Here is a 12,568-nt window from a genome sequence, read left to right as displayed (position 1 = left end):
TGTAGTTCAGTGAGGGCTCTTTGGCTGAGAATTCTACATGCCCTCCTAACTACAAATCCCAGAATGCAACAGGAGACAACCAGATGAGTAAAAGTGGAATAGCAGTATGATAGGTGTTTAGTGCAGTAAACTCAAAGGTGTTTATATAGTTACTTCCCCACACTATTTCTAAAAGCTTTGTAGCAGGTAAACCTTTATATGAAACTGTGTACCCTAAAGGCACAATATCCCCTCTCATCTTGAAAGCTAAGCCAGGTCTGCCCTGGGAGAGACAGCCAATAAATACCAGGTGCTAGAGGCTATATTTCAGAGGAAGAAACTGGAAAACCACTTCTGGGTATTCCTTGTCTAACGAAACCTTATTAAATCCATGGAGTCACTGTAAGTTGACAGTGACTTGAAGGCACATACATACAGCCATACTGGATGGAAGTGATGGAAACTGGAGACTAACAACATGTGAAGGGCCAGAGGTTTCCCATATTTCCTGTTACAGTGAATGAACTGCCAGCATTGGACTGGGAAAACCATAGATTTATGCTCTCTTCATCTAATTTATATCACAGGATTTTTGTAAATGCCAGATGCTGTAGGCTATATTTAAGAAGAGGAAACTGGCAAAACCACCTCTGAGCATTCCTTGCCTAAGAAAACTATGAAATTCATAAATTCATTCACAGGTGACTTGGAGGCACCTAATACCCCCATATATAATATCTCACATCATTGCAATTCCTGGTTATCGTTTCCTTTTCTCACTTCTTTTTATGGGAATGGGTGCTTTATATCTGACCTTTGTAGGACTAAGCAGAGACAGAATAATTTTCTTTGCTTTACTTATGTTCACGGTTTCTTCTGTTGTTATAGAGCTTTTTTTTTGGCCAAGCCTCTCATAAACTGGCAACAACAAATTTCTTACAGTGCTTATAGTTTCTGGGGGGTTAACCCACTTGGTAAAGCAGTTCTGAACAATTACACAGTAATTTAAACAAGTACTAGAAATGAGGAGAAATCCTAAACCTTACAGATTTGTTCCATACTAAAATTAAAATATTTGTTTTTTAAGGATCGAGACACACAAAAAATACAATGGATAGATCGTTTTATAGAAGAACTTCGCACAAATGACAAATGGGTCATTCCTGCATTGAAACAGATTAGAGAAATTTGTAGCTTATTTGGTGAAGCACCACAAAACTTGAGGTGAGCAATATAAATTTGTAACATCTTTACAATTTTGAGTTAGGTGGGTGATTTTTAAGAGCTAGCATTGTTCTAGTTTTTTTAGCATTGGATTACAACTCTGGAGAACAGGGTTTGAATTCCTGCTTGGCTATGGAAATTCACTGGGTGACATTGGTAAGTCATAACTTCTCAGCGTAAGAGAGGGCAAGAACAATCTCCCTCTGAACAGATCTTGGTACGAGAACCCCAAGATAGGGTTGCCATAAGTCAAAAATGACTTGAAAGCATACAATAACAAGGTGATAGTTAGGAAATTAAATATTTCCTTAGTGATAGAGAAATATAATGGGAAGTAGCAATACATATTGCATATAATCCTCCCTTAAAGTGAGTTTGGGTGGTTAAGTGCATATCAGTTCAGAGGTGAAATGGGCATCTGAATGTAAGCCCCCATCCCAAAATCCTGACAAAGATGTGTGATCTATAAGAGGCTAATAGGATATTGGTGGCATACATGTAGCTGAAGCCTGTAGAGATAAGAACTTAGAGACTAATCCTCATAATTGACTGGAGATGGAACTTCAATAGTTCAGTATCCATATTGCATGACTCATTTTTTGGTGCTTTCTTCTGTTCCATGTGATAGAGGACAATAATGTTGCCCAGTCACAGTTATGCCGAAACACAATTTGTCCATCGTTTTCTATAGACACTTTCTGCCTTGTGGAACCTAGGAGAGGAAAAGGATTAAAGAAACCAGAAGTTGGGCGTAGTGCCCAAGTCTCTTAGTTTAGTTTATGGTTGAGATCTGTGAAGAAATGGAGTTCTGTGGAATTCTGACTTTAATTGGCTAATTCAGTTAATAGCAACATAAAAGAAAAATAATTGTGAGCAATGTAAGTTTCTGTGAAGAGTGTGAAAATATTTGTTTCAAGAAACTTCTTGATGCATGTCTTGTGAACGTTATGGTGTAGTTCTAATTTTAATTTTAAATCTACCTATTCAATTTTTAATAAAGTTCTAGTCTTATAATATGACCTGCACTTTGCTCATAATTTCTTCCTATAAAGGTATTGGAGACAGGCGAGGAATCTTCAGCACCTTTAAGACTAATTAATTGATATTTCTGCTTGAGGCTTTTTGGAAATCAGTCCACTTCCTTAGATGCACTGATGAAGTGATATAAAAGGCAAAGGTTTTTAAGCATGGTTACACAATTGTGAGAGGAAGTGGATTGATATCTATGAATATTCACGCTAAAATATAAATTAGTTATTCTTAAAGATACTTCTAGGTTCCTTTTTTCCACCTGTTTTTCCCTTTCATGCTACAACAGACTAACACAACTGTTTCTTTGAAAACATTTTCTTCATATTATACAATTTAAAACAAACTTCTTCATCCACTGTAATGTTTTTTATCTGCAGTCAAACTCAGCGAAGCCCCCATGTGTTTTATCGCCATGACTTAATCAATCAACTTCAGCACAATCATGCTCTAGTAACTTTAGTTGCAGAAAATCTTTCGGCATATATGGAAAGCATGAGACAATATGCTAAAGGTGAGTTGAGTTTAATTTTGTCTTGAATTATGTTAAGGAAACCATTCCTATCAATTTCACTTTTATAACATAATAAATATTTGAGGCTAACATATCAGTGAAAGAATTCAAAGATATAGCTGTGTTAGTCTGTAGAATCAGTATGTGTAGAGATCCTTGTAGCACCTTTGAGACTAACTGAAAGAAAGAAATTGGCAGCATGAACTTTTGTAGACTTCAGTCTACTTAAGTACAGTCTACTTAATGCATCTGAGGAAGTAGACGGAAGTTTACAAAAGCTCATGCTGCCAATTTCTTTCTTTCAGTTAGTCTCAAAGGTGCTACAAGATCTCTCCACATGTCAGTGAAAGTAATTTTTATTATCATTTATGATCTAGTCATCATCAGAATTTGTTATACAAAGGCAAATGAGAAATAGCATCCTTCAGAGTTTGTTTTGCATAATTAAAACTTTTTACTCAAACTTTACTTTTCTATTCAATTTTACAGGACTGTTTAAAGTGTGCAGGTGTGAACACACACACTTTAGATGTAGTCTGATAAATATTTCAGTACATAATAATTTTGGATGGTGTTAAGGGACAGCTTTATTTACTTCTGTTATTTAATACTTTCTATAAAAATGTATCTTTGCATTTATATCACACATCTTTTGTTTAAATCATGGAAATTTTAATGAACAAAAATTACAGCATGGTAAAAATTAAACATTTGCTGTGAACATCTTCATTATTAGATAGGTGCTAGAAATTTTCTAAAAAAAACAGTTAAGGAAATGAAAATGGTTATTATATTATAAACCTTTTATAATTTATTTTTACAGAAATAAGAAATATTTGCATGTCAGTCATTAATATGGTGTTCAATGCTCTTCTAATAGATAGGCATTTATGAAACTTTAAAATGTTTGCAATTCTAAGCCGTTTTCTGAGATTGAGCTTTGTTAAACACAGCTGGATTTGCTTCTAACAAAAGATGGATAGTTTGTAGCGTAAAACTTTTCCCATAGATATAACAGTAGTTTATATTAAATTTGCAGAGCATGGAGAATACGATCCCCAAACTGTAAGACCAGGGAGTAGATACAGTCATGTGCAAGAAGTACAAGAGCGGCTGAACTTCCTACGGTTGGTTTTGAATAAAAATTCTTTTGCTTTGAATACAGATATTCAACACACGTTTTTTAAGTGGAGGCTTTCCCTCACCGCCTGGCCTCCACTCCCCGCCGCGACCGCGAGGGGAAATGTAGAACAAAATTTTCAAATGTAGGACACTTTTTTGGGGGGGGGGGCCTACATTTTTCCCGGTTTGGAGGTCCGGCACTATGGCAACCCTAGGTATGGAGGACATTGTAATGAATAACATACACAAGTCCTGATTTTCTTTTCCTTCTCTGATAACAAGCCCTTTGAAAAAGTTGCTGATCAGTGTTCCTAGGGGAGTGCCTGTTGGTGAATACTAAGGCGCGTTACAGACCGCCTAAAAGCAGCGGTCTGCCGGCGCTGCTGGTTGCTCCGCGAGGGAGCCGTAGCAGCCAAACCGCGTGGCTCCCGTGTGGAGCAAAAAAGAAGTGCCAAAATGGCACTTCTTCCCGCAGCGTGGTTATGACGCCATGAGGCGCCAATGGCGCATTCACGACATCATAAGCGCCGTGCGACGTGCGGACGCTATGCGTCCGACACATAATAATGGCGGTGCCTGTGTGTATAGGGCGCCACATTATTATGCCCCCGTCACGTGCTAGGGGTGAGGCCGGTGTGGACGCTAGGTCCCTGGCCAACCCCTAGCACGTGATGGGGGCGCCTCAAGAGCCCATCTGTAACGGGCCTAAGTTCCTCACCAGTGTTATCTGATGTTCCCTTACATTCTTGGAGAGGTTCTGTGTTTCTCTTATATTAGTACATTATGGGTTCACTAGAATGGAGGATGTTTAATCATTATTAAGAGCAACATGGAGGAACAGAAATAGCTGTAAAAGCCAAAATAAAAAAGATAAGTACATCAAAATACTATTTACAGTGCCTTTCAGTTATATTTTTGTTGGGAATTTTTTTGCTTGTTTCTAGATTAATTCTTTGCTTTCTTCTGTTACCTTAAAGGCATCTCTGTTGGCTTCTAATCTCCAGTGTTGCACTTCTATGCAGATGGATATTGTGTTTTTCAAGTAATTTATTGGACAAAGATTATAAGATGAAATAACCAGAATAGAATCCCCTAACATAAAAACACACATTTATTTAACCCCTGACATTCCTTCCATAAATGTGGCTTTGAAATAGGATCCACTAGGGCAGGGATGGGGAACCTATGGCCCCTCCAGATTCTGACAAACTACCATTCCCATCATGCCTCACAATCAACCAAGCTGAAAGAAGTTTTAGCCAGGCTTATGAGGGATTGGTTGTAGCATCACCATGAAGGGAGGAACTACAACCAGTCCCTTATGAGCCTGGCTAAAACCTCCTTCAGCCTGGCTCTTGGTGAAGAATGATAGAAATGGTAGTTCATCAGAACCTGTAGGTTTCCCACCCTTGCACTAGGGAAAGAACAATGTTTTTCTAGCCTGCTTGGCATTACACCAAGACAGTCTTCTTGAATGCCGTTCTCTTTATAGCTTGGGCTATGACATCTTCTAACTGGTTACTCTCTTGTGGAATTAGTATGTTGCAAACTTCTGTGAATAAAGGTAACACATACAAAGTGTATTTTATGTTAAATATTATCTCCCTTCTCTGGATATACTGGAAGAGATCCCAGACTGTTTGGATGTATTTAGTGGGTGTTGCTGTTTTCATATTTGTAGAATTATGTACATATTCCTAATTTTAATTAATTGTTTCTCTTTGTTTTATGCAAGATTTTTACTGAAGGATGGTCAACTATGGCTCTGTGCTCCTCAGGCAAAACAAATATGGAAATGTTTAGCTGAAAATGCAGTCTACCTGTGTGATCGTGAAGCCTGTTTTAAATGGTATTCTAAACTCATGGGAGATGAACCAGATTTAGACCCTGACATAAATAAAGACTTCTTTGAAAACAATGTTCTTCAGTTGGACCCTTCACTCTTAACAGAAAATGGAATGAAATGTTTTGAACGTTTCTTCAAAGCTGTAAACTGTCGAGAAGGGAAGCTGGTTGCGAAGAGAAGGGCCTATATGATGGATGACTTGGAGTTAATTGGATTAGATTATCTTTGGCGGGTAGGTACCTTTGGCAGATGAAAATATCTAACAATACACATTTTGGCTTATAATAACTGGAGGGAAAGGCTGTTCTAAGAGGAGTGGGGGAGGCTAGTTTCTAAGCTGGGCCAGTTAAACACACGTTTCATGATTACAGTATATGTACATGTGAATTACACCACATTTTAGCTCTTCATAGTAAAGATTTATTGTGTATCTCTCTCTCTCTCTCTCTCTCTCACACACACACACACACAGAGACATATGTACAGAGAGAAAGAGAGAATATTTTGAAGAAATGCTGGCTTGTTTGAAGTGTGGAAACAGTACAGGCTTGTTGAAGCCAATAGCTTGCAAATAGATTGATCATCTTTAAAATAATTTGTATTTAGTGGTGGTGGTGGTGATAAAATCTGTCATATCTAACTTATTATAACTTCAACATATTTCTTCAACACATCATAGTACATGGGACTTCAGCTTGATGATAATGATTATTGTATAGATGATGATGATTATATTGTGTCATCAGTGTACATGGCAGTTTATAAGTAAAAGAAAAAACAAAACAGTTTCTTGCCCTCAGGCTTAAAATTTTGCTAAAACATTATACAAAAAAAAAAGGGGTGGGGGAAATGACAGAATGGGAATGGATTAAGTCTGGTGGATACTGCCTCTTCTCTCCCTCTGAGGCTAGGGCAGTGACAGTTGGTTTGATTCTGCCTTTTCTTCCTCTCTCTTCAAGAGAACTTGTAGATAACATGAACAGTAACATAACTGAAGTTAATAACATCCAAACAATGATACCTTTATGGGGACAACCAAAATGCACAAATACATGTTACAAGCTTTTGAAGTCACACTGACTTCTTCATCAGGCATGATGAAGAAGCCAGTGTGACTTTGAAATCTTGCAACATGTAGTTGTGCATTTTGGTTGGTCCAATAAATGTATAATTGATTGAATGTTATTGGATTTGCTATATGGCCAACACGGCTACCCCTAGATAATCTAAATTAGTTGATTTTGACCATTCTGCACTTTCATGTCTAACTTCTAATCATGGATTTTGCTAGAATTTATCTAAAAGGCAGGAAAAACAATATTTCTCACTATATCGTTTATTAACATTAATGGTTTTCTTGTTAAATATCTAGCAAAGAGACTCCTAATTGTATGACTTAAACTGGCATTCACCTGAGGCTGTTTGGAATATGTCTTTTAAACAATATATTTGGATTTCTGAAGATTTCTTCATAGCTTATGAGGGAGAAGGTTAAAGGATTGGCAGCACCACAGTGAAGTGCAATAAAAGCACCAGTGGTGTGGGTCTACTGAGCTTAAAATAATTTACTCTTATTGGACAATTTGTTGTTGTCAAATATAAAAGCAATTCTCAGCTCCCTCTTATGTCTTCTGGTTTATTGTTTCTGCTTCCATGGCATATTCAATCTTACGGAGAATCACTTGGATACTAAAAGCAATCTTAGGAAATAGTTTTTTGTGTTATTTTCGGGCTATGTGGCCATGTTCTAGAAGAGTTTCTTCCTCACGTTTTGCCAGCATCATTTCTCCGAAGATGCCAGCCACAGATGCTGGCGAAACGTCAAGAAGAAACTCTTCTAGAACATGGCCACATAGCCTGAAAAGCCCACAAAAAACTATGGATGCCGGCCATGAAAGTCTTTGACTTCACAAATCTTAGGAAATATTGGTAGAAAATGTGTATGTTCTGTCTCACAATACCTTTTGTGCTAGGTGCAAAATGATTGGTTCAGGAAGAAAAGTTCACACATTTACTATTTTGCTAACACTAAGCCATCAGTCTGACTGGGGTTCAAAACCTTGCATCAATAAATTTCCCCATATGTCAAAAGGAGGTGACTTGGATCGCTTCTGTATTTTCAGTAGTAAAGCTGATAGATCCAAATGGCAAGCAAATATTCCTAGTAAAACTAGATCAGTTTTACTAGAAAATAGTGTGAGTTTGGGCTGCCTTTGGATCTATCAGCTTACGACGGAAAATAACAGAGCAATCCAAGTCACCTCCTTTTGACATATGGGGAAATTTATTGATGCAAGGTTTTTGGTTTTGGGCAGTACTTAGGTATTTTTAGTAGAGATGCTGCTGCAATATACCTGCTTAATAAATATGATGGCAGAAAGAAGTAGTATTAAAACCAATGGATTGTTGGTTTTACTCCCTCAAAGTAACATTTTCTTTAACTGGTGGTTTCATTTTAAAGTTTACTGTGTGACATAATCAAAGCCAAGAATGTACTACTGTATAGACCATTTTAGATAGAATTTAATTATATATCTTTGTATTTTGTAGGTTGTAATTCAAGGAAATGATGACATTGCTAGTAGAGCAATAGATCTACTAAAGGAAATTTATACCAATCTTGGTCCAAGGTTACAAGTTAATCAGGTAAAAATATTAAAAACTCAACTTTTAAAATAGGTGCCACTTGTCATTCCTTATAGATTAAAGCCTTCATTCAAGGCAATTAAATGTTAATTTTTCTCGCATTGGATGCTTGCTCAGACAGATTTCTTCTAACACCAATGACACTTTAAGTCAGTAGTTGCTATGTTTTTTTCAACTCTCACGCAAAAGTCATGCCTGTTCTGTTAGAATATAGGTCTGTGTTGGAAATACTAAGATTTCTGGCATCATCTCCAGAATTAGGCTTGTAGACATGAACTCTGATTTCCCCCCTACCTTATATGATCTTATGTCTTTGCCTACTTAGGCAAAGAAACTTGTACTCTGATTGTATTTATGTTTACTGATTTTAGCAAGTCTTGTGTGCTGGGTTAGCATGTCCTGTTACAGACAGGGTCCAGAATATTTAAGTAGCTCCCCCAACAAGTATGATGTATTGTTGATCAAGAGCAAATATATTCAGTGTTCATTGGGTATGGGCCAGTGGTCTTATTTTTGCAAATGTCTTTCTGACTGGTCAAAGTAATCACACAAAATTTGACATTCCTTCATATGGTACTTCACAGAAAAGGGAGTAGGGTTGTTGTGATGGCTGTTCCAGTATTGAATACTTGGGCTAGTCCCCCATCCCACATCCGTATGTTAAACACATGTGCTTCAGTGTGTACATAAGCTTACTGCTTAATGAGGAATTCTGATGAAATGGAGAGCCTCTGTGTGAAACCTGCTTTTGTGTCATTTTTTTAAAAAAGCTATATGCATGGAGTTCTAGGGCTGGCTGAAGTGCCTTTTGTCATGGTCACCTTTCTTCCTTTTAAGTAGGTGTCTATGCAGAAGGCTCTAGTTAGTCTCGATTTTGCCACTTTTTCATCTGGTGATCAAATATAGTTGTCTGTATTTCTCTTTCTGTTTCTGTAGATAGTAATCCATGAAGACTTCATTCAATCTTGTTTCGATCGTTTGAAGGCATCCTATGATACTTTATGTGTTTTGGATGGGGACAAAGACAGTATTAATTGTGCCAGACAAGAAGCGATACGGATGGTGCGAGTGTTGACTGTTTTAAGAGAGTATATAAATGAATGTGACAGTGATTATCACGAAGAGCGAACAATTCTACCAATGTCAAGGTTTGTCTATTGTGATTTAGAATGTAGTCCTGAGTGTACTTCCAAATAAGTATACTTTTGATTGGTACATAGTCTTCCAAATAGGGTATGGCCTAAATACCCTAAAATCACCAGATCCTATCTAATCGTGGAAGCTAAGCAGGGTCAGCTCAAGTCACTACTAGGATGGGAAACCACCAATGAATATCAGGTGCTATAGGCTATATTTCAGAAGATGGAACTGGAAAAAAACACCTCTTGAGTCTTCCTTGTTTAAGAAAACTATGAAATAACAGATCATCATAAATTAACAAGTGACTTGAAAAAACACACACACGTTCAGATTGCTTATATGTGACAAAAGTAGTAAAACCACACATGTTTACAACATACATGTGAGCAAACTTGTACACAAGTTTTAGCATATACATACTATATGCTGAAAACTTTCTTTAAAATTTAGTTCTCCTCAGTCTTCTGAATATATAGAGAGAAATCACAGCAGTACATTTTCTGATCTCTCACCTGTCTTAGACTGTTTATAAGCCTTTAAAATGACTGTTTTTCCCCCCTGGTGGTATTAAGCTCTTTAAACATAGAAAGCTGTTTCATTTAATAATTAATAATAATTTGTTTTATTTATATACCGCTATTCCAAAGATCATAGCGGTGAACAGCAAGTAAGCTAATTAGCAAGTAAGCTAATTTGCCCCCCAACAGTCTGGGTACTCATTTTAGCGACCTCGGAAGGATGCAAGTCTGAGTCGAGCTTGGGCCCTTTTGCTGGTCTTGAACTCACAACCTTGTGGTTTTGAGTGAATGTCTGCAGTACAGGCATTTAACCACTGTGCCACCAAGGCTCATTCGGTACCTATATTTTCTTTTCCTGCATTTCCAGGGCTTTTCGTGGAAAACACATTTCTCTTGTAGTTCGTTTTCCAAACCAAGGTCGGCAAGTGGAAGATTTGGATGTTTGGTCCCATACAAATGACACTATTGGTTCAGTCAGGCGTTGCATTCTCAATCGCATTAAAGCCAACAGCGCACACACAAAAGTAGAATTGTTCATTGGAGGCGAGCTAGTAGATCCTGTAGATGATAGAAAATTAATTGGACAGTTAAATCTCAAAGATAAAACGGTAAGTACTATTGAACATCTTATATTGACGTCTTCCCTATTTTCTGTATTCTCCCTTGAAAAGCAAACCCTAAAAATAAATCTGATTTGGAAAAGTGGGATTCTTAGTGGGTAGGCTTCCATTTTTTGATTTAATACATTTCATTCAGATAACCTTGATGCTCACACATTTACAGTATTTTACAGTTCTATACAATATATAAATTTACACATGCCTTCTACTTCCCCCCTCAGCTAATTACAGCCAAGCTTACACAGATAAGTTCCAATATGCCTTCAAGTCCTGATAGTTCCTCTGATTCCTCTACTGGTTCTCCTGGCAATCATGGCAATCATTATAGTGATGGTCCAAATCCAGAAGTTGAAGGTTGCTTGCCTGGGGTTGTAAGTAAAAGATGTGCACATATTAAAACTATAGTACTAGACAAAATTTGAAATTTGGTGTTCAATGTCAAGAGCTAATAACTAAGTTTTTACTTTTCTTTTAGATCATGTCACTGCATCCTAGATACATCTCTTTCCTTTGGCAAGTTGCAGACCTCGGCAGTAGCCTAAGCATGCCACCTCTTAGAGATGGTGCACGTATCCTTATGAAATTAATGCCACCAGGTAACATTTTATTTTCATTTTATTAGTGTATATAGACATTGGGCTAAACCTGTTGTACATCCTGTCTAGAGTAGATCCACAGAAATGAATGGAATACATTAGTTGATTTTAGTGGGTTTGAAAGCAAGTTTCATTAGACCCACAGAAAGGTCTAATGTAGTTGCTTTCAACTCCGTTTGAATTTGTCCACGACTCATGGTGACCCTGTGGATGAGACATCTCCAAACCTTCCCATCATCCACTGCTCTGCTTAAGTCCTGCAGATTCAGGCCCTGGCCTCCCTGATTGCATCTAGTTACCTGGTTTGTGGTCTTCCTCTTTTTCTACTACCCTCAACGTTCCCTAGCATTATTGTCTTTTCTAATGGGTCATGGGTCTCATGATGTGGTGAAAATGTGATAGCCTCAGTTTTGTCATCTTGGTTTCCAGGGAGAGTTCAGGCTTGATCTGTTCTAGGATCCATTTGTTTGACTTTTTTGGCCACCCATGGTATTCTCAACACTCTTCTCCAGCACCACATCTCAAATGAGATTATTTTCTTTCTATCCACCTTTTTCACTGTTTAGCTCTCATGGTGATGGGGAATATAATGGATTGGACAATTCTAACTTTAGTGCTCAGTTGTATATCTTTACATTTTGAATTTTGTCTAGTCCTTTCATAGCTACCCTTCCCATTCTTAGTCTTCTGCTTATTGCTCAACTGCAGGCTCCATTCTGATCAGTGTTTGATCCAGCTCATGGGAAATCCTTAACTATTTAGATTTCTTCATTATCTAGGATGAATTTATGTAGTTCCCCCATGGTCATTTTTGTTTTCTTTATGTTCAGCAGTAAGCTTGCCTTTGCACTTTCTTCTTTGACCTTCCTTAGTACAGTAATTGTTCCAAGTCTATGATTTCTGCTAGTAGTATGGTATCATCTGCATGTCTTAGATTGCTGATGTTTCCTCCTTCTATCTTTACTCCTCTTTCTTCTGAGTCTAAATCTGCTCTTTGTAGGATATTTTCTGTGTAACAGTTAAACAAGCAGGGTGATAGAATGCATCCTTGCCTGATCCCTCTGCCAATTGGGAACCATTCTGTTTCTTCACATTCTGTTCAAACAGTACAGTGGTACCTCGGGATACGAAATACCCAGGTTACGAAATTTTCGGGATACGAAAAAATCCCATAGGAAATCATTGTTCTGGGTTACGAATGTTTTTTCGGGATACGAAGAAAATTTTTGGTGCTTTTTTCGGCTTTTTCGCACGAAACGCGGCTTTTCCCCATTAGCGCCTATGGAAATTCGGCTTACGAAGGCTTTTCGGGTTACGAAAGCGGCCGCGTTACG

At 37.6% G+C, this 12,568-nt stretch overlaps 1 protein-coding gene across 4 annotated transcripts in view; it reads left to right on the top strand.

Annotated features, from left to right (window-relative positions):
- The window catches only part of USP9X (ubiquitin specific peptidase 9 X-linked), a 361,613-nt gene that overhangs the window by 304,100 nt on the left and 44,945 nt on the right, over positions 1–12,568 (top strand). For all 4 annotated transcript variants that reach the window (XR_006102822.1, XM_042457061.1, XM_042457060.1 and 1 more), the window contains exons 13-21: positions 1,067–1,203; positions 2,613–2,746; positions 3,786–3,873; positions 5,604–5,946; positions 8,265–8,360; positions 9,297–9,508; positions 10,386–10,626; positions 10,860–11,009; positions 11,114–11,234. Coding sequence is in view for 3 of the 4 variants with exons in the window: in XM_042457061.1 (XP_042312995.1) it covers positions 1,067–1,203; positions 2,613–2,746; positions 3,786–3,873; positions 5,604–5,946; positions 8,265–8,360; positions 9,297–9,508; positions 10,386–10,626; positions 10,860–11,009; positions 11,114–11,234 (1,522 nt within the window). In the remaining variant the exon portion in view is untranslated. The remainder of the gene's footprint in view (positions 1–1,066; positions 1,204–2,612; positions 2,747–3,785; positions 3,874–5,603; positions 5,947–8,264; positions 8,361–9,296; positions 9,509–10,385; positions 10,627–10,859; positions 11,010–11,113; positions 11,235–12,568) is intronic.

Source organism: Sceloporus undulatus, chromosome 3, assembly GCF_019175285.1.
Source record: "Sceloporus undulatus isolate JIND9_A2432 ecotype Alabama chromosome 3, SceUnd_v1.1, whole genome shotgun sequence".
In the NCBI taxonomy this organism is placed as follows: Eukaryota; Metazoa; Chordata; class Lepidosauria; order Squamata; family Phrynosomatidae; genus Sceloporus; species Sceloporus undulatus.
The sequence above is the reverse complement of the archived record's forward strand: the minus strand, read 5'-3'. Positions and strand labels throughout refer to the sequence as shown.